At 45.0% G+C, this 21,929-nt stretch overlaps 1 protein-coding gene across 2 annotated transcripts in view; it reads right to left on the bottom strand.

Annotated features, from left to right (window-relative positions):
• Positions 1 to 20,874, bottom strand: part of PLPP4 (phospholipid phosphatase 4) — an 87,373-nt gene extending 66,499 nt beyond the window's left edge. For both annotated transcript variants that reach the window (XM_081863784.1, XM_081863785.1), the window contains exon 1: positions 20,135 to 20,874. In XM_081863784.1, the coding sequence (XP_081719910.1) occupies positions 20,135 to 20,190 (56 nt within the window). In that variant the 5' untranslated portion in view covers positions 20,191 to 20,874. The remainder of the gene's footprint in view (positions 1 to 20,134) is intronic.
• Between the last annotated feature and the right edge of the window lie 1,055 nt (positions 20,875 to 21,929).

Here is a 21,929-nt window from a genome sequence, read left to right on the forward strand (position 1 = left end):
CCCTGCGGTGTTCAATGTGGCTTACTGTCTACTGTGTTTAGGATTGCAAACATGCACATTACAGCTTTAATAATGGTGGATGAAAAACAGTCTTGGAGGCACAGGAGATAGGAATAAACCATCACAATCCCGTAAGTATCTAAAACCAGATCATGGAGCTTAAATAAGTTTTAGCCCTTCATTCCAACCATGGGGATGAACTGAATTTCATTTATTGAAAGGATAAATCGTGCAATAGCTGAATATCCACCTCTACTCAGTAAAACATATGAAGACCAATTATTCAATAACAAACCATTGCGATGTCACAAGTAGCAGCCGCCATTGACCCTGTTCAGTACATTATTCATTCTGGGCCCCTGACATTCAAATAGTGGGAGGGCTTCCTGTAATAGGGCATCTTCTGTATCCATAGGGACTCTGTGCCTTTTAGAACCCTGATTTTCCAGGGTTTTGAAATGTGTGGGAAGCATCCAACACAGAAGTCTCCCCGCTTCATGCGATCACACCCCACCCACCCCCAATCAGAGAAGGTAACAAGGGGAAAGAGTGAGCGCACTCATCCCTACAGCCTGCTCTTATGGAATTACTCTACCCAGCAACAAAATGCATGACCAAGGCTTCAGAATTTAATTTGTTCTGAGAAGTACCAGAACTGAACAGAGCTCACATAAAAAAATCCGCTCCTAGTCACCTCAAGCTTTCTTCATTTCAGCAGTACAGTTTAGGGTGGACTGGGGGACGTCATTTTGTTGCTGCTATCGTTAAACAAATCAGAGTCAGAAATCCTTAATGATCTAATACCGATCACCCAGGGATCTACCGGCATATTCAGATCTACCTTCTGCCAGCCACTGACTTAAAAGGGAAATCTGGCCAACACAATGTGAAACCTTGCCCCACAAATTTTACTTGTGTCCAAAGATTTCTGAGAGCTTAATAAACTAGCTTCTCTTCTTATGAATTAGATAATGTTTGGTGAGCTCTTAAGGATGTGAAAAGCTCTATAGAACTGTTAAGTATCACTGTTTCAGATGTGACAGTAGTGAACCATTGAACCAAGATATATACAGTTCAGTGAAGGGAAAAACTGATCAAACAAGCTCTTTGCTTTCCTTTTTATTGCCCTCTCCCCTTAGCAGTGCTATGAAAACAGAAGCAAGGCAAGAAATAATGGCTTTCAATGGTAGAATTGGAGACACAGGTGAAACAATTGTCCTAATCTTAAGAGCAGGTCAGAGTTGTGCAGGGATGGGGAATTGGACAGAGGTTGTTGGACTCCAACTCCCAACAGCATGATCAATAGTCAGGGATGCAGGAGCACAAACTTTGAAGGCTAGAGATGTGTAACACATGGACCACACCAGGACCAGGTTCATACCCTGCAAAGTTGTTCTTTTTCCACTGCTTGAGCCCTTACCAATCACTGTGTGGCCTACCAGACCACTCACACACCAGGAGTGTATGATAACCATGCATTTACTTCAAAATAATTCACAAATAAGCATTATTACAGTAAATCATAACTCCTTTTTCCCTGTTGTAACCAAGTCTGCTTGGCTTCTTGGAAGCAAGCAACTTCAGCGATCCAGATGGTAACTCAGCAGCCTGAGTGCTTTTACCCTCCAAGTAGGTCAGCCAGCCTGGAAGACGAGGCAGAGCACATCCCCAGCTTGCAAGCTGGAGCTTGACAACCATAGCAGGGTCAGGATTACCCGTCGGTTCTTCTGTAGCAAATGCGCCGTTCCACTTGAGGTGTCCTGCTGCCCACATTGTTCTCCCTCAGCTTGCCCAGCATCTGATGCTGGTGGTTGAGAACTGGATTGTCACCTCACTAGAAAGGGCTTAACTGAACTCATTTACTGAAAGAACAGTGGGGCTCACATTGCAGAGTACTGCCCCATGCAAGGGGAGATCCTGATTTGCAAAGGATCTTCTCTTCCAAGGAGGAGCTAATAATAATAATAATAATAATAATAATAATAATAATAATAATAATACCTTGATTGTCATTGTACAACCTGTGTACAATGAAATTAAACAAGCCTCCCTCCCCCCACCACCACTCAATCTCTTAGCGAACAACACACCACCTCGCAAGTCAATTTCGCAATGATATTTTCCGTTCAACAGCCTAACAGCCCACAGATAGAAGCTATTTTTTAGCCTGTTGGTACGGCTGATTATATTTCTATATCTCCTGCCTGAGGGTAGAAGATTAAAGAGGTGAAGGCCGGGGTGTGAGTCATCCCTGATAATTTTTCTCGCTCTCCTGAGGCAACGATCCCTTGCGATGTCATCTAGCGGTCTCAAGGGACAGCCCATGATATTATGTGCTGTATTCACCACCCTCTGTAGAGACTTTCTGTCTGTGGCTGTCAGGCTAGCATACCACACTGTGATACAATATGAAAGGACACTTTCTATTGTGGACCGGTAAAAGGAGTTCATCAGTTGTTGTTTAACATTATTCTTTCGCAAAACCCTGAGGAAATGGAGTCTGTTTTGGGCTTTTCTTACCACCTGAGTAATGTTGATTTTCCAATACCAGGAATTTAAAGGAGGAGACTCCCTCTACACTGCCCCCCCCCCCCCGATATACAATGGGGCAGGTTCCCCTCTCTTCCTCCAGAAGTCCAACACCACCTCCTTTGTCTTACTAATATTTAGGTGCAAGTTATTCTCTAAGCACCATGTAGATACTTTTTGAACCTCCCCTACAGGTGCACAATGGGATGAGGCCCCTTCTCAACAGTTGCTGAACACATGTCTAGTGGGAGTTATGAACAGCCTGGGTTAGGATATAGGAGCACAGCAGAAGGGCTGCCTATGAACTGTGAATGAGACAGAGATAGTAGATGGGTTGGAGCTCCTTTAATTCCCTTGATCAAACCCAAGAAGAAGAAGAAGAAGAGTTTGGATTTGATATCCCGCTTTATCACTACCCTAAGGAGTCTCAAAGCGGCTAACATTCTCCTTTCCCTTCCTCCCTCACAACAAACACTCTGTGAGGTGAGTGAGGCTGAGAGACTTCAGAGAAGTGTGACTAGCCCAAGGTCACCCAGCAGCTGCATGTGGAGGAGCAGGGAATCGAACCCGGTTCACCAGATTATGAGTCCACTGATCTTAACCACTACACCACGCTGGCTCCCAATGGGTGGGTGAGTGAGTGAGTGAGTGAAGGACAGACAATCATTTTGGGGCACCTCTATTGTTGCTTGGGCCAGTCCTTGCATTTTTCTTTAGTGGGTTTGCTAACAAAATTCAATCTGCCTTGGATTCCTTTTCTCATCCCAAGTGTCAGGGACAGGCTGCCGGTTTTGATGATGAAGGAAAACACTCTGCGCATGCATAGGCACTGTTCTTAACTTTTGCTGTACATACTCCAGAGCTCAGCCTGACAACAAATCTAGGGCTGCTGAACCCTTCTGCCAATTAAATTACACTCTCCAAGAAACACATCCTCTCCCACAGTGCTGATCTGAGGCAGTGGGAATGGGGAGAGAAAGATTTACTAGAAGAGTATCTGGATATCTGGAATTTTCCCATATTTTTCAGTAGAATCCTGCAACACAACTACATGGGAGTAGGCACCATTAAACTTGGGGGGACTTATTTTGGAGAAGAGATCATACATTGGTGGAGTAAATCAAAGGAACTTCTGCTTAAATATGCATAGGACTGGACTGAAAGCTTCATCACAGTCTCCCAAGCTGCTCTGTTTTTTTAACCATGCCTAGAATTAAAATGCTGAAGATCTAGAGAGTTTTCAAAACACATTGTTCTCCTTGTGGATTAATTCAAAGCAGGTGGTTTTATAGCCTTTAGAGCTAAATGAAAATCATCATTCATATTAGTGGTTTAAATTACAGAAAGGCAAAGGTAATTCATTGAAATGCCCTAATGTAGGGAAAATATAATTCACTCATGGTAGTCAAATCTGAAGACAATAGCAGCTTCAAAGCAGTCACTCTCAATAGGAAATTAGTTTCTACTGCAAAGATGGCTTCATACAGCTACATACATCTTGTCGTCAAAGCACTGATTTCAGGAAGGCATATAAATATGGCTCGATGGTTCGTACAGATGCTTTTGTTTCACCACCCCTTTCCCCCCTTTCTCTGTGTTTTTCTTGTATCTGCACATTTCCTTTGCTCCTCCACTGCATCATCTTAAATTTAAGCACTTGTGGTTCACTGAGTTGTGCCTCGTGTCACAGATATGTCATTCTTGATAGGACAAGAGGAGAACAACATCCAACAAAATTACCAAACATGTGACTGTTATTGACTAAAATCCAGATCCTCCAGCTTATGCACTTCAAAGCATGCTTCTGAATACGTAAGGGTAACATTTTCTTCCTTTGCAGCTGTGAAAGGCGGCAGGGAGCCATCTCTTTACAGGTCTGAAATTGGCAGACCATGTCTTGTCCAAGTTCACAGTTCAGAGTTTTGTTCAGTTATTAGAAATCGCAAGATGGAGATTGCAAAAATAAAAAGTAACTGACAGCAGCGGTGCCAAGGAGCAGTCTCAGAGCCAAGTCCTCCTTATTTATCTACCACAGTAGAAAAGGTCGATGATGTTGTTTTGCAACAGAATGAATTACATTTCTCATTGCAAGTGAAAAACATGCACTTGATGGCACTACAGCCTCCCCACAATACAAAATTGCAATGGAAATCGATTGTAACCAAAATTCAATCAACAGGTTCAAAAGGAAACTGGTCACTTTTTTGACTGGGTGCAACGATGTAGCACACTCACATTATAACTGAACATCCAGACATTCACAGGGAATAGAAAAGATGGAGACATAAAATGATAATACTCAATTTATTTGCAGAATCCATTTCACAGTCTTGTCTCAACAAGAGCCCTTGGCAACTTTGTTGTTGAAGGGTTACTGAAAAATGACAACAAGGAAGATGAAACTGATGGTGACTTATTGACAATGAAGTGGAAAGTGCCGAAGCAGCAGTGACTGGTACCCAATACAGCTGGTGAGGTGGAAGGCAGGAAGCCCACCAGGAGATGCAGCCAGACCAGCGAGGAAGGGCTGGGCCATGAGAAGTAGTCTGGAGCAAGTCCGGAGTTGGGAGCCAGGACTCTGGATCAAAGAGCAATCAAAGATCAAACCAGGAAGCAGAACCAAAGTATCCAATGGAGAACATGCAGGCAAGGCGGGAGAACAAGTCAGGATTCAAGGCATAGCTGTCAACTTACAGATTTGAAAATAAGGGACCAGCAGCCTCAAAAATAAGGGATCAGCAGCCAAAATAAGGGATTTTAGTCAACCAGCAGCCAAACAAAGCCTCAAGCGGTGGTTCCCACAGTGCAGCAACCCGGTAAAGGGGATGCAGCAAGGAAAACCACTGTCACCTCTCCGCTGGGAAGCGCTGAGCAAAGGCGAGTTTCCAGGTAACGCGGCCTATTTGATCGGCACAAGGCATGCAAGCTCCACCCCTCAATCATTCTTAGACTCCTTATTGGGTGAGCAACGCAGCCAAGCAACACAGTTGGAGCTTCCCTCCTCCCTTGCCGGCAGGCAGGGAGGGAGAGGAGCTGCTTCCTTTGAAACCCGAGAAATCAATCCGGGACAGCAGCAGGAAACAACGCTGGGATAAGGGAGTTTCCCACCAAATAAGGGACAGTTGACAGCTATGATTCCAGGAAAGATCAGAAATTGGCTTCCCAATATGCCAGGGCTTAGGCAGAGATACGCCGGGGCTTAGGAAGAGTTTGCTGCTCAAGCAAGACACAGATGAAGAGAGGAAGCCTTTTATACCTTTTCCTGCGAGGAAAAAACAATGATCAGCCAGCGTAGTGGGAAGTGGGGGGGGGGCAGTTAAGAAGGTTTCTTAATGCATTTCAGTGGTTTACCACATGAGGCAGCCACACATGTCCTTAAGCTGCTCTTGACAGGAAGCTGGGCAAGAATTTCATCACCTCTGAAAACAGGAACAGAAGAGCTGTAGAGAGCACTCAGCTCCACTCTAAGTCCAGGGCCACCGAGTGACTCAACCATAACATGACAGTAGAGGTTGGATGGTCATTGGTTAGTCATGATTTAGCTGAGATTCCTGCACTGCAGAGGTTTGACTAGATAAGCCTTGAGGATCCCTTCCAATTCTACAATTCTATGATTCATTCCCCACAATGACAACCACAGGACAAATGTAACACATGGTTCAGCAGTTTAGTTACTCTGCAGATAGCAGAGTTCAGAACAGATAAGAGAACAGTCAGGAACATTAATTTGTCATTAGCAGGATGCCCATCAAATGTTGACAATGTCTGTAGTTTTAAACATAGGCCACCTTTCCATTGTAATCTCAGAATTTTCAAGCGTGTAAATACAGGGAGGGCAGACAAAGAGAATCAACTTCTGACTCCTGGGATAAAAACAACCCTTAAGATATGTTTGTCCTTCCTGCTCTTCTTAAGTGGGTATTTCATTTGGGAGGGCTGTCACCAAACTGCCGTTGCCCCTTCCCTTCCTTGCCATCTCTCTGACAGTCCACACTGGTCAAAAGACAGGTGTACAGACATCTGGAAATCATATAAAATTGTTCTGGTTTCTCAAGGAGACTGTTTCAAGAAAAAGTTGTATCTGAGGCACCAAAAATCTTTCTGCAGAGGAACCCCAATTCACTGTCCATCAAGTCATATCAGCGAGAGCATGAGACAAAATTACTCTGTCTGCATTAAATAAATAATCTTCTGAAGATCAATTGCTTGCGCTGTTGGATGGTCTATTTTCTACTCACCACCACAATTTCATGCCAGTATAAAAGCTTTAATCCTTTCTGCTTACCTAGTACTAATACTACTTATTATAAATCACCAGTTGTTTGCTGGTACCTTGAAGTACATAAAAATGACACGCTCCATGTTGAGGAGACTTGCAATAGTAAATGAGAGCCACCGTTACACACACACCCCGCAGAAAACACCCGCATTGAGATTAAATATAAATAAGGTGAGAGACAGGACCAATTTGATGGACTTTTGCATCATCATACAGCAAAGGTGGGAGAGAAGAAAACATGTTCCTATCCTTGTTTCTCATGGGGACTGAAATGTAGGATTCTATCTATAGTCATGAGTTAATGTATTTGTTATGCCACCCACAAAGGACAGGTCTGGGTTACCAATAGCTGATTAAGTCTTAACTGATGTAGGATTACACAGATTTAATATAATAACTATTCAATAATAATAATGTACATGTCTATACAGATTACATCCATATCACCCCACAGATAAACACATGTCTCCAAGGGATGCTGTTAACAAGATATTGCTTCTAAAGCACAATCCAATTACCCTGAATGACATTTCTACTGTGAATTACCTCACAATCAGTGAAGATCTCAAGCTATGATAAAATGGCCCTGAAAAGATGTTGTTCTTAATCAACACGTGAAACAATTTTTAATGTTAGGCAATGTCACCTTAATCAACACTAGATCCGAGTCATGGCTGCAGTAGCCAAATCTGAAAAGTCACAAAATAGCATTCTTTTTATGAATGGCATCTCACCAAAAAGCTAATTGCGACCATGCAAAGGCATGCATGGTATGTAGGCTTTTTTGCAGTTTGATAATGAAAACCATGATACTTTGCAAGTTCCTTTATTTAGGCTGGCAGCCAGGAAATCAAGAGCTAAATTTGTGACTCAACTATAAATTTTTTTCTGTTGTTTATTTTTTGCATTCTGTTGTGTTATGGCTTTTAGCTAAGCAAATAAAATTATTCCTACCTAATGACAACCATACCCCACCTTGTCACTGCTGTATTTTTAAAGTCCATGCATCTTATAAGCAGCCATGTTACTTTTTTAAAAAAAATACACCCAAATCTACTTCAAGTGTTTAATGAGCAGACACTTTGTTCCAATTTGTAACTTGTAATCCAGATAAATATATTTATATGGTATCAGGTATACAAGATACAAAATGTAGAAACCAAGCACACAAATCAATGCAGAGAACATAATAAAATACAGTATATATCAATGAGTTCACAGAAATACAATATGAGACACCTTCAAAGACTTGCTGGAACAATAACATTTTATTATCAAAGACTTGCTGGAACAATAACATTTCTCCGTCCTCCAGCAGTCGCGGACTGTGGGCCGGGGGGGAGGGGTGGCGTGATTAATCCGGGAAGATTGTTCTTTCAGGGCTCTACCATCGCCATCGATCCCCGGCATTGAATGTGTTGGCCTAGTGTGGGGCTCTGAGGTGAGCTTGGCTGTCTGGCTGGTGTACCGGCCACCTAGCGCACCAGCAGCCACCCTGTCAGGCCTGCTGGAGGCGGTGGCCGGCTGGGCCTTGGAGTTCCCTAACCTATTGGTATTGGGGGACTTCAACATCCATGCTGATGCCACTCCCTCCTCACAGGCTCTGGACCTGGTGTCTTCCATGGCGGCACTAGGGCTCTCCCAGTTTGTTTCGGGCCCCACACATCAAGCAGGCCACACGCTGGATCTGATCTTTGGCTTCGGTATAGATGTGATCATGTTTCCTTCAATGAAGGTGCCATGGTCTGATCACTATGCTCTGAAAGCCAGGACTGACGTTCCACCCCCACCCTGCTTAGGTGGCGAGCCGATTTGGGCTCGCCCGCAGAGGCTGATGGACCCTGATAGATTCCGTCAAGCCTTGCGGGACCTTTCTCCCCCTGGCGACTCATTGACTGAGCTTGTTGAGGCCTGGAATACCCAGCTCCTGGCAGCCATCGATGAGATCGCACCTAAGCGCCCTCTGCGACCCCGCAGAAACCGGGCTCCCTGGTTTACCGAGGAGCTCCGGAAAATGAAGCGGGACCTCAGACGGCTAGAGCGAGTATGGCGGGGTGCCCGTGACAGAGCTTCAAGAACATCTTATAGGGTTTTTATGAAAACCTACGAGATGGCAGTGAAGGCTGCTAAGAAGTCCTACTTCTCAGCCTCCATTGCATCCGCTAGCTCTCGCCCGGCGCAATTATTTAGTATAATTCGGTCTTTAACGTCCCTCGAAGGACAGCCAAATTTAAATAATAATTTGACACACAGCTGTGAGGCATTTGCGAGCTTTTTTGCGGAGAAGGTCCTGTTGCTCTGCCATGACCTCCCTGCCAATTTGGATACAATAAAGGAACTGGAGGCCCCTCGACTGTCCTCGGGTTCAGTATTGGACCACTTTGACCGGATATCCCCAGCCGATGTGGACAGACTCCTCCGAGCTGGAAAGCCCACCACTTGTCCTCTCGACCCGTGCCCGTCCTGGCTGATTAGAGCGTGTCCAGACGAGGTGCGGGCCCCCCTGGGGGATATCATCAATCTGTCCCTTGGCACCGGGACATTCCCAGGGGAACTGAAGGAGGCAGTGGTGCGCCCGCTTTTAAAGAAAACATCATTAGATCCCTTAGATCTATCCAATTACCGCCCGGTTTCGAATCTTCCATTCCTGGGTAAGGTGACTGAGAGAGCGGTTGCTGAACAGCTTGGTAGGTTTCTGGATGAAACATCGGCTCTGGATCCATTCCAGTCCGGCTTCCGTGCTGGTCATGGGACCGAGACGGCTCTGGTCGCCCTAACAGATGATCTCCGCAGGCAGCTGGATCGAGGCGGGTCGGGGCTGCTGATTCTTCTAGACCTGTCAGCAGCCTTCGACATGGTCGATCACGAACTCCTGGACCACCGCCTTGCCGACGTGGGGATCCAGGGCACAGTCCTTCAATGGCTGCGCTCGTTTCTCTCTGGTCGGGGACAGAGGGTGGCGCTTGGGGGGGAATTGTCATCCCGCCACTCCTTGGTGTGTGGAGTGCCCCAGGGTGCAATACTCTCCCCGATGCTTTTTAACATCTTTATGCGCCCCCTCGCCCAGCTTGTCCAGAGTTTTGGGCTGGGCTGCCATCAGTATGCTGATGACACCCAACTCTATCTGTTGATGGACGGCCACCCTGACTCGGCCCCAGACACACTGATCAGATGGTTGGAGGCTGTGGCTGGATGGTTACGTGGGAGCCGGTTGAAGTTAAATCCTTCGAAGACAGAGGTCCTCTGGCTGGGACGGGACGACATGGGACTGAGGGGGCAACTCCCATCTCTTGCGGGGGTGCAATTAGTGCCAGCACCATCCGTTAAGAGTTTGGGTGTAATCTTCGATACCTCCCTCTCCATGGAGGCGCAGATTGCAGCTATAACAAAGGCGCCATTTTTTCATCTCCACCAAGCTAAGCAGTTGGCTCCTTACCTCTCTCGCCCTGACCTAGCCACTGTGATCCACGTGACGGTCACCTCCAGACTGGATTATTGTAACTCGCTCTACGTGGGGCTGCCCTTGAGACTGACCCAGAAACTCCAGCGGGTGCAGAATGCCGCAGCGAGACTCCTTACGGGGTCTTCGCTTAGAGATCACATTCATCCGGTGCTATACCAGCTGCACTGGCTCCCGGTGGAGTACAGGATCAGGTTTAAGGTGCTGGTTTTAACCTTCAAAGCCCTATACGGCCTAGGACCCTCGTACCTACGGGACCGCCTCTCCTGGTATGCCCCACAGAGGAACTTACGGTCTTCAAATAAAAACACCTTGAAGGTCCCAGGCCACAGAGAGGTTAGGCTGGCCTCAACTAGAGCCAGGGCTTTTTCGGCTGCGGCTCCAACCTGGTGGAACGCTCTGTCACAAGAGACTAGAGCCCTGCAGGACTTGACATCTTTCCGCAGGGCCTGCAAGACAGAGCTGTTCCACCTGGCCTTTGGTCAGGGCGCAGCCTGACTCCCTCCTTTGGCAATCTTTACAAAACTTTAGTTTATGGTTGCCATCAATTTTGATTTTAATTAATTTTTATAAGGTTTTTATAATGTTGTACTGTTTTAGTGTTGTTAGCCGCCCTGAGCCCGGCTTCGGCTGGGGAGGGCGGGATATAAATAAAAAATATTATTATTATTATTATTATTATTATTATTATTATTATTATTATTATTATTTAGCCATTTTTATTAACACTTAGCTAATGCCTAAAACACATTGCAGATAGTGCCAGCCTGATCCCAGTGGACACAGAGTTCCATAATCTCAGTAGCCACAACTCTGCATGCACATTTCTAGTTAGTGATAACATGGCATTACAAGAGCAGTCAATCATGCCTCAGAGATGGACCATAAATGTAGTGCAGGGATATAAAAAGTAAGATGGTCCTTTAAATACTACAGAACTATGAAGAAGCCATAAACTTCACTCTGACTTTGTGCTGTGTCTAGTCTAACAGCAAAAAATAGTGACACTTTTCAAAAGGAACATTTTGATTTAGCATCACTGCAAGCCTTATTCAGGCATTATGGTCTCCACAAGTAGCGATCTGCTTTGTACACTTTCAGCAGTACTAAACTGTGTAGAATTAGTGGTCTGTGTTCCTCTGCCCACATCTGCCTTGAGGTTCCACGTTGAACCTTTGTTTAAGCAGGTTCTAGATCATGCAATCTCCCCTTGACTTCTATTATCCATCTCGCATCCTCATTGTCATTCATTTTAACATCATAACGCCATATCTAAGTTGTCATTTTGGTGGTGTGATTCATCCCAGCCCCCTGTCCAAAGTCTGGATATTCAACCCTATATTTCATCCTACAGTATCCAGCATGCTACATGCAAACAGGTGGCTACAGAAGGTCAGAAAGAATAGAAAGGTGTGTGCAAGTGTGTGTAGAAATTAACCTACTGTACAAAATGTACACTTGTTTCTCCACCTGCTTTTGCTTCTGGCCCTGCCTACCTCAGGCATGCAGTCCAAAAGGTTATCCAGAATGGAATGCACACCTTGATACCAAAAAGGTTGCCCCAACCCTGCTGTAGACAGAGATGGACAGAGAACAGGAGGATCTGGCAGGCTTTTTCTCTCCAAGAAAAGGCAGGAAAGGGAACCAGGATTGCAAAGCAATCTACTTTATCTCTTGTGTCTGCCTGTGGAAAAAAAACACCATTACTCAAAAGAGTAAAGCGGGGATGCAGATAGATATTCAACTACTTACTGGGCACAGAAATGTCTAACTATGACTCTGAATCATGTCTGAATAGACCTGCTAGGTCAAACATTCTGCCTTCAAAAGCCTTCACTTCATTCTGCCTTCAAAAGCATACACTTATCTCACCCCTGATTTGAACCATTATTAGGCTACTTAAGCTATCTAACTTCAGTAGCAGAACACCCTGGAGGATGAGGTAACCTTCACCATTTGATATTTCTAAATGCAAAGGAGTATTCACTTACTCAAATTTTAATTAGGTTATTAATTACTCATTCATCAAGTACAGCTGATGCCATCTCAAACAATTGCTTGCAGTTTTATTACTTTTATGAATGCCATACTCCCACTCTAACTCAAATACGTGTCACACCCCAGTGCTCTGCGATATCTTAGGCCCAAGAGTTTTCATCACTTTGAAATAGCTGGAGATTGCTAGTCAAGTCCAGCCAGGGTCATTCACACGCAAAAACCAGTCTGAATCTTGAGTGCCTGGATGCTCACAAAAGAGAGGCATGGTGAGAAAAAGAAAGCTAGTCCCATGAGTGTGCACAGGCATTCATGGTTGTTATGTGCTGTGCACATCACCCTTGCACTGCACCACTGTTGGTGCTCTGGAGAAGTGGAAGTACAGTGGTACCTCAGGTTAAGTACTTAATTTGTTCTGGAGGTCCGTACTTAACCTGAAACTGTTCTTAACCTGAAGCACCACTTTAGCTAATGGGGCCTCCTGCTGCTGCCGCGCCACCGGAGCCCAATTTCTGTTCTTATCCTGAAGCAAAGTTCTTAACCTGAAGCACTATTTCTGGGTTAGCGGAGTCTGTAACCTGAAGCGTATGTAACCTGAAGCGTATGTAACCCGAGGTACCACTGTTCTATAAATATAGGTACTGTCCATTGTCCTGAAACGGGGCATCAGCACTGTCCTACTGGACAGCACCATTCTTGGCTGTACTGCAAGGAAAGGCAGACTATTGGGAGAATTTTATGCACAACACAAAGAAAATAGCCCATTACAGCACTGGTGTTTGCTATCACAGTTAAAGAACACGGCCAGGATACTATATATGCAAAACAGATAGCTCTTTTACTGTTATCTGACAATCAACTGAATTCCTGTTAAAGATGATCTGGTGGGACAAGTTAACTTTTCTACCTGTACTTATTTTTCATTCATTAAAGTTAAAACTAATGAACACAGGATGTCTCTCTTATGTGGTTTAAAGTGCCAGACTCTGGAAATGTATTTGGAGTAATAGATACCTTAGAAAACCAGTAATAATTTGCAAATCCCTTCTCATTAAAATCAATCTTTTGATCCAGCAATGAATTTGATAACCTGGCTTGATAAAAATTCTATTTTTCTTTCTCCACTTTCATCCAACTTTAGTATTCAAGGAAGAGTGGAGTTTATTCCCATGAATACAGAATGCAAACCTGACAGCATTTGCCCCAGATGAACCAGCAACTCTGCAACATCGTCACAAAGAACAAAAAGAGCTTTCACCAACTCTCCCCCTTCTCCTAAGAAAAGTGCAGTTTCAGTTCCTGCAGCCTTGGAAAAAAAATATTAGAACTGTGGTTCATGGTTCACTTTTTCAGGTAGCACATCAGCCCTATGGGGGAAGATAAGGAAAACTAAGAGAAATGGGGTTGTCTTTAAAGTTACCACTACAGTGATGAGGATTTCATAGAACTGGAGTTCCAACAGCGTTGGGTGGGCCCCAGCTTCTGCACTCCTGCAATAGTCTATCCCTGCAACAAACCATGCTTTGTCATGACATGAATGCATTATTTCAGTGATCTAAAATGTGTTCCTGTAATCAGTATGATCACCCTCTTGCTTCTAGGGAGAAGGGAATTACCAGGACTTTCTTGTGCCCTGGTAATTAATTTCTGGCAGAGGTGAGATGTCTGTTCCACCAGGACTTAATTTCTGGTCGCAGTTCAGTTTCATAGCCATTCTGCTACACTAGCTCACCCCAGCCCCTTCTACTAAACACAAACACATAAAACATAACAGAGGATTGTAGCAAAATGCATCATGCTAGCATAAATCTGTGAGTAGTTCCCATGGTGGTTAGCACACATGGAAATCTTATCACTTGCCAGCAGGAGTCCCACTGAAAGTACTCCTGACAAATACAATTCAATCTTTATTTGACTCTTTTATCACAAATCAGCTAACAACCAAGCTTCCACAACATCTATTGTAATTATCATTAAAATCATGTTGCCTGAATCCATGCCTAGTGATGTGTCGTTTCCATAATAAGGGCATCCAAGTATGAATTCTGGTGCTGTTCTGTATTTTATCAGCCTTACCAATTTATGTGGGACAACATTTATGGAGCAACAGACTAACTGCTTTAACATGAAGATGTCACATTTATCAAGCATTATTCATCTCTCTCTCTTTCTCTTTCTCTTTCTCTCTCTCTCTCTCTATATATATATGCATAGAAGGGGGCCAATGTACTTTTGAAACCTCATTCAGCTAACAATCTATCAGCAACAATACAAATCCCAATGACTTTTGCCAATATGTGGTAGAAGGGAGTGGCATTGCATTTTTCTGTGCTACCAAGCTCCAGCAACAGATACACGAGGCACTTAAATTCCCTCGTCATTATTTTCATCTATTCAATGGGAATGTTTCCTTGTCAAGAGAGTGGTGGCATTTTTGTGCTGTCAATTGACAAATGTATTCATTTAAAATATTTATAGTCCACTCTCCATCTGGAGATATCTGGGCAAGTAAACAACAAAATCTATTTAACTAAAAAATACAAGACCATAACAATTATGAGCAGAATACAATACACTGAACAATTAATCACAGAAATGGAAAAAGAAAACTGCAGTTCCAGCTGGGTATTAATAACTTACAAAAGCCAGGGTAAAGAGCCAAGTTTTAAGCTGTGTCGTATAGGCACCTGCTGAATTTCAGAGGGGAGAGTTCCACAGTCGGGGTAGAAGGTTTATGAACATAACATAATGGAACAGGTGGGAAATCAGTTAAAAGGAGGAAGCTCCTTGGTAATCTTATATGCTTTGGATGTAAAAGGTAGCAGATTCAAATTCTGGTATCTCCAGGTAGGAGTGCAACTAAGACTTCAATGTAAAGTGGTGGAGAGTTCCTGCCATTCCGTGCAGTCCAGGGATGGAGAAATGTTTTCGGCTCAGGGGCTGTATCACCTCAAAGAGAGCCTCCTGAGGGTGGGGCCAGCAGCAAAAGTGAGTAGAGCAACATATATGTATAGGAGGCTACATTCCAGCCATGCAAAAGTCAGATTTTTCTACGAATGTGTTCACACGCACATCTCCGTTCAGTAAGCAAGAGGCATCATCACAATACAAGGACTATGATAGTTCAGCCAAGCAAGAGCAGGGAAGTAGAGCATGGGGTAAGGCTGGTGGAGTGAATGGCCTGTCCTACAGACAGAGAAGCTTGGAGCACCACATTCAGCCCTGGGCCTGATGTTCCCAAAGCCTGGTGTAAATAATAGACCAATGTTCTCAATATCAGGCAACTTCCCTATGGACAAGCCTCAGCTCTCTAAGAAACAAACAGATTCGACCTGGAGGAGCCCCCATTCAAGGCTCCTTCTTTTAGGCAACTGCAAATTTTTCACTGAATAGACCACAACCCTCCAGCCCACAGCCAACCATGACAGGGAATCTCCTAGTTGAGAAGCTATCAGCCATCGATGTGCAACAAAGTAGTAACTTCTAGCCACTGAAAGTTGTACCAACATTTTCAGCCAGTTCTGGAAACATCAGATGGCATGATCATCAATGTTAATTAAAAAGCAATCAAGCTTAACAAAAGATGGTAATCTCTACATTTGCCAGTACAGGGTAAACTTTTGTCTTACACAGCATGTTAACCAGCTCATTTTTTTAAAAGAACTGAGAATAACTACAAGCCTTCTATCTAAACTCAAGACCAACAGAACTGGAAATGCATGAAACATCTCAGAAAGTGTAGCCCCACGCCCAAGTTGTTCACTTTAATGCAGCAACAGTCTTGTTCCCCGAGTAAGAATTTTGCCACCTTCCATTCTTCTGAAGTAACTCTAGTCTCACCTTCAATGTTAACAGGAGCATATTCTCTGTGGGTAGCCAACAAACCTTTGCCTGCTGTTGAACTCCATCTCCCATCAGCCCCAGTTAACACAGTCAGGGGTTCTCAACTGCCAGCCCAATCCACAAACCAAAACACTTGGGATTTTAGAATGGGGGGAAGGGGATTTCCCCTTTTTCTTCAGCTGGGTTGAAGACTGTAGCTGTTCGATCTGTCCTCCCTTATATTGCATCCCAATCTTGAACTCATTCACTTCCATTTAGAAAGGGATATCTATGCATGCATGCAACCATGCTTATCTCATCTGAAAAGGACTTGGTGGATACATCTGATGCTTTCAGCAAGCACTGATGGGCAACGTGCCAGCTTGTGGGAAGAGAAAGCAACAGCTTTAAGCATGCCCCACCTAGAGGTGTTCCTCACAGCTTCTGACCAACAACAATCTATTGCTCCCTATATGCAGTATAGAATTTGTTGGCTGGTGTCAAAGAGTTGAATGGGAATCTTTTTGTCCCGTGTTTTGATTGAGCTGGAAGAATGGCTTGTGTTTTTTTCTACTCTGAAGACTGACCATTAGTGAGGGGCCCAAGTTAAATAGGTTGGTTGTATTTGTGCAGGTATGTGCAGGAACAGGCACCCTGAGACACTTTTGCAGGTGAACGGTGATTCCTGAGGCTTCCACTCAGGGCTGTAAGACCCAGGAGACCATTTGGGGGGGGCTAACCTGTATCACCCACTCAGAGCTACAAGGCACCAAGGAGAGAGGAGAAAGGAAGACCTTCCTCCTCACTTGAAAGGTGTGGCCTGGGGGATAGGGAATATATTTCACTACTTCTTTCCTTGGCAGGAGAGTTTCATCCAGTTATATCTGCTTTGTTTCCCTGTTAGAAGGATTGAAGTTTATCCCCACATATGTTTTCCACCCATTCAGATCCTACAATGTAGCAAATGAAAGTGACCCTAGTTAAACCCCGCACTTGGTGTCTTACTACACTATAGGCAATCCAAGCTGGAACATTAATGTTTTCTTTTCCTCTCATAGCCTACAGTACAATTCTGTGAAGATTTCCCTGCATTGGGTTTTCTTACGGGGCATTTCAAACTGCAACCTTTTTAACACCCTGTGCTGTCATTTTTAGTGGTACCAGAGGGAGGTCTTTTTTTAAAAAAAGAAGGGGAGATCCCATAGAAAGGGAGTCTTTCTCTTCCCTCTCATCAGTTTTGGCTCCTGCGCTCAGCAACCAGGCAGGACTATTCTGAATATTTAACTGAAAGCATGCACACTATTTTGTAATGTATTGATTGGCCTAATAAAAAACCCTAATGTGGATTTTTATTATGGGCCAACACCACTCCCTTTGCTTTCTCTATAGTCAAACAAATATTCTACTGACATAGAGAACAGAAATCACAAAATGTGCACTGCAAATCCTTCCAGGCTTAGCAGCATAAAAGTGAACACTTTCAGCATGCACTAACTTAATAAAAAGTTGATCCAAACAAAATTGTACCGTAAGCTTTTCTGATCAGTGTATCTGGAGGGTGAAGGCTGGTATTAACAGGCAAAGGAGGGAATATGGAAAAATCTCACATCCAGTCATTGGAGCAAGCCCTTAATGTTACTTTGGAAGCTCCTTAAGGTAGCCTTGCCGAACGAAACACTTGTGAGAAGTTATTTCAACAGATCTGCATTGTTCTTTTACTTTGTGCTGAATACGTGCCCTTCAAAGCCTTAGTCCATGCTGCAGGTTTCAATAGAAAGGAACATCCCAAATATGATCATAAGGGTTACCAACTGCTGTGTGGCATTTCAAGGCTGTAAAGTGAAAGCCAAGTGTGTTCCCTATTGGGGGGGGGGGAATATCTGCTACATAATTTTTTTCCCCTAGAGAAAGGTGGTTTGCCTCTTCTAAGAAAGGTGGGGTACAGAAGGGTGAGTTTTTGTTTAAAAACAAGAAATGTGACAAATCATTCATAAATGCACACAAGATTCCTTTTTGAGCTCCAGAGTCCCTTTGAGCAAAATAGACCCTGCACCATTTTTAAGTTATGTTACATAACATGTCCTCCTCCACCCTGCAAGGAAAAAAAAGACAAAACAAGGCACCAAATACAGCTGATTCACTTTCTTTTTTTAAAAAAAAAGAATATGAGAATCGGCAACTGTTTTCTACTACTTCCAAGCTGCAGCATGCACTACAAAAGCCAAACACTTGGTGGAAATTATTCAGCACAAGTGTCCAAGATCCTTTACAATTATCAAACATGCAACACTAACATAAGCATCCCAGCCAATTAAGAAGCAGCAGTGGTGCAGGGAGGCTGTGGAGGCAGCAGGACAAAAACCTGTTTTCTTCTGTCCCAAATCACAGTCATCTTTCTCCCTCTTGTCAGCTTCCAGCAAAAGGCAGGAGGAACCTATTCAGCAGATTCCTGGCACAGGCAAGGAGGAGAGAACAGAGCATATAAACCAAGCCTCACTGCAGCACCTGGGCTCTCAGGTCAAGATTCCTTGATGTTGTTCAACTGGTCAAAGGAAGCATGGTTTTTTCTAACCTTGGTGGAGTGAGGAATTGAAACAAACAACTCTGCTAGCAACCTTGGTGCTATTTATCACTTTCTGTACATTATTATTTTTTTGACACTACAAGCCAATGCATGACTACTCAAAAAGTAAGTCTCACTGACGTCAACGGGACATATTCTGGAGTAAGCAGCCATAGGGCTGCCACCTTACAGCATGTTGGGAAAGGGCTGCAGCTTAGGGTTAGAGCGTGCAGAAGGTCCTATGTCTAATCGTGGGCATCTCCAGGGAGGGCTGGTAAAAGCCCTGGAGAGCTACTGCCAGTCAGTGAAGGCAGTACTGAACTAGGTGGACCAATGGTCTGACTCAGTATAAGCTAGCTTCCTATGTTAACTCGGAAATTAGTGCTACTGGGTTCAGTAGGGCTTACTCCCTTGTAAGTGGGCATAGGATCGCAACCGAAAGTTATAATGAGGAGAAGAGAAGGAACAGAAAAGTTGAAGCAGGTTGAGGGAGAATTGAAAGCATGGATAGGATACTAAAGTGAGCCACTAACAATGAATTATTTATTTTTAACGGGACAAAATTTAAACAAGCCATAGAACAAATACAGTGCTAGTCATGGGGCTTACTTTTGGGGAGACAGGCACCAGATTGCACTGTAAGTCAAGCAGAGAAAGGCACAAATATTGAGGAACAAAAAAAGGATTTTCTCCTGGTGTTGATCCCCTCCTCCCCTTCTAAACCATTCCCAGCAGATAATGAACAGAACTTATACAGAGGGACACTTTGCAGCCACACGTTGCAATCATGTTCCATTTTCTAGATGGTGCTGTTTTACAAATTCTTCAGAATTATTAATTTTCATGAGAAGAAGAAAAACATTTTATTTCTTTTCCCCCTGTGGAACAAACTGCACCAACCAATGGCCGGCTGTGTCAATGTTTTACTGTTGGGAGCATTTTGACACCCCTCCCCTCAGGCAGCTTTCGGAGTGAAAAACACGTTCTTTGCGGCAGGATTCGTTTGTGCCAGGGCTGCCTGTTTCCAGTGACAGGACTTAACTCTGGAGCACGCAGAGACACCTCTGAGAAAGGTGTCTGAGCGCGTGCAGAGTGCATTTATTTTCCTACCATGTGATCACTAGCAGACTTCGCATATTGGGCGGGGGGTGTAAAGAGAAAGACTTTTAAGTTAAAAGAGAGGGTACCCTTTGGTTAGAGTACGGCTTTAAGGGGAGGCAAGTTCATTTTGGGAAGCTTTCAGTACCGCAGGTCCTCCCTGACCACCTTGACAGGTAGGGCGCGCAGCTGGAGCCTCTCCCTCCCGCAGCCACAGATCTCCCGGGTTGGCGGCACCCAAAAGCCATCTAGTCCATCCCCTCCCCTCCAACTCTCCCCGGCTCTGGCAACGGAGCTTTTAAAAATAATTAATAATAATAATAATACTCGGTTGGTGCGCACTGGCGAGGCGAGGCGCCGTCTAGAGGAAACTTCCCGGGCTACTTACATGAAGACGCCGAAGAGCAGGACCCGTATCCCCACCTCCAGAGCGAGGTCCCACATGGCTCGGTCCAAAGAGAAGACGGGCTTTGGGGGGGGGCTGATGGTGGTGTGGAGGAAGGTGAGAGGTCCGATCCACTCGGCCGGCGGTTGCTTCACCACCTTGGTTTTAATCCTATGGAAAGAGGCAACAGGGAGGTGAGAACCTCAGCCCAAGCGCGGCGTCTCTCCGGAGCCCTCCGCGGCCAGCCGAGTCCAGCGCGGCGCTCCGAGTCCATGCCAAGCGCCAGCCAAGCGCCCGGGAGTGCAGCCTGCGCCCTAGACGGCAGCCGCGACTGCGGCGTCGGCGCGCTGGCCTCTTGGAGCTGCTGCTGACTCTCCTGCGCTGCCCACCCGGCGCTGCCGCTCTTCGCCTTCTGGCCGGGACTCCCTTTCCTCTCGCAGTCTCGCTCCAAGCACGCCTGGCAGGAGAGACGCCTTTCGCTTCCGAGAGCAGTCTGGGCTGAAGGGATCCTGGGGGGTTTCCATGCCCCTCCCCGTCGAGGAAAACTATCTGTTGCGTGCCTCTAGTGGTCCGACGCTCTCCTGCCTCTCCGCCTCCCGCCCACCAGCTCGGGAGATTCCCCTCTGGCAGGATCTCCTTGGCTCTCTTGATCAGCATCCGGAGTTGCCCATTTTCGCCCGGAGAGACGCGTTACCCAGGAGCGAAATGCCAACGCTCATTCAGTGTGTAGTACGGCGTGAAAAATCACCCGTTATGTTTACGGGGTTGCAAGGTGGTGGAATAAGGGCTAACGCTCCTGTCAAGCCTGCGTAGCGCAGCATCACAGGCAGAGATGGAGCAGGTAAAGCTTTCAGCAGGCAGGCATCAGGAAAGCTTTCTTGGATGAATGGCTTGCTTTCTGTTCCCCTGACGCAGAAGCCCCGCCAGGAAGAGTTCTAAAGAAGGCAAAAATATTTCAGAAGTAGTACCCCCCCCCAAAAAAAATCCCCAATCAGCATTTCTTTATTAGCTTCATAATCATGCTTCCACTCTCTCCTCCCATTTTTGTTCTCACAACAACCCTGTGAGGTAGGCTAGCGTGTGAAAGAATGGCTGTCCCGATGTGCTCTGCAAGCCACATGGGTGAATTGAGATTTGAACCGAGGTCACCATAGTCTCACCATAGTCACAGGGGTTTTCATCCCCTGGCCAACAAATTTCGACAAGGGCTGAATTGGGAATATGAGAATCAGGACCCTCACACCAAGAAAATAGCATTTTGTGAGAGCTTTTGCATGCAGTTTTCAACTATAGACCTCAAGCTCTTCACTGGTTTTCTAAAAGATAGCCAACAGAATATTTGGTTCCAGGGCAAATAGCAGCTCTTGGGCTGGAGAGTGAGCACAATTTCCATTGGGATCAGAGAGTTGGGAGGAAAGGGTTAACCTAAGGTTACCAGATTTTTTTTTCAATGAATCCGGGGACACTTTTCAACTTCAATGGGAGTGATAGTATTTTGTCAGGGGACTGATTTGTAAATCTGGGAACTGTCCCTGGGAAATGGGGACGTCTGGTAACCTTAGGTTAACCTGTCCTGCCTGCCACAGTAAAACTCCTGCTTAGTGCCCCTCTCCACCCCCATATTAGCTATTTACATTGGGGAAAACATGCACATTAATTCATGTAACTAATGCTACATTTAGTTTGGCTGCTGACTGCGAGAAGCAGTGTCTTGATCACAAATGCCTGGACATGATTGTGCTTTAATTGCTTTTCTCCTTAAAATATCTAAAATCCTTCTTCACCCCATCACCCAACA

The sequence above is a fragment of the Podarcis erhardii genome, assembly GCF_964252035.2.
Source record: "Podarcis erhardii genome assembly, chromosome: 5".
Lineage (NCBI taxonomy): Eukaryota > Metazoa > Chordata > Lepidosauria > Squamata > Lacertidae > Podarcis > Podarcis erhardii.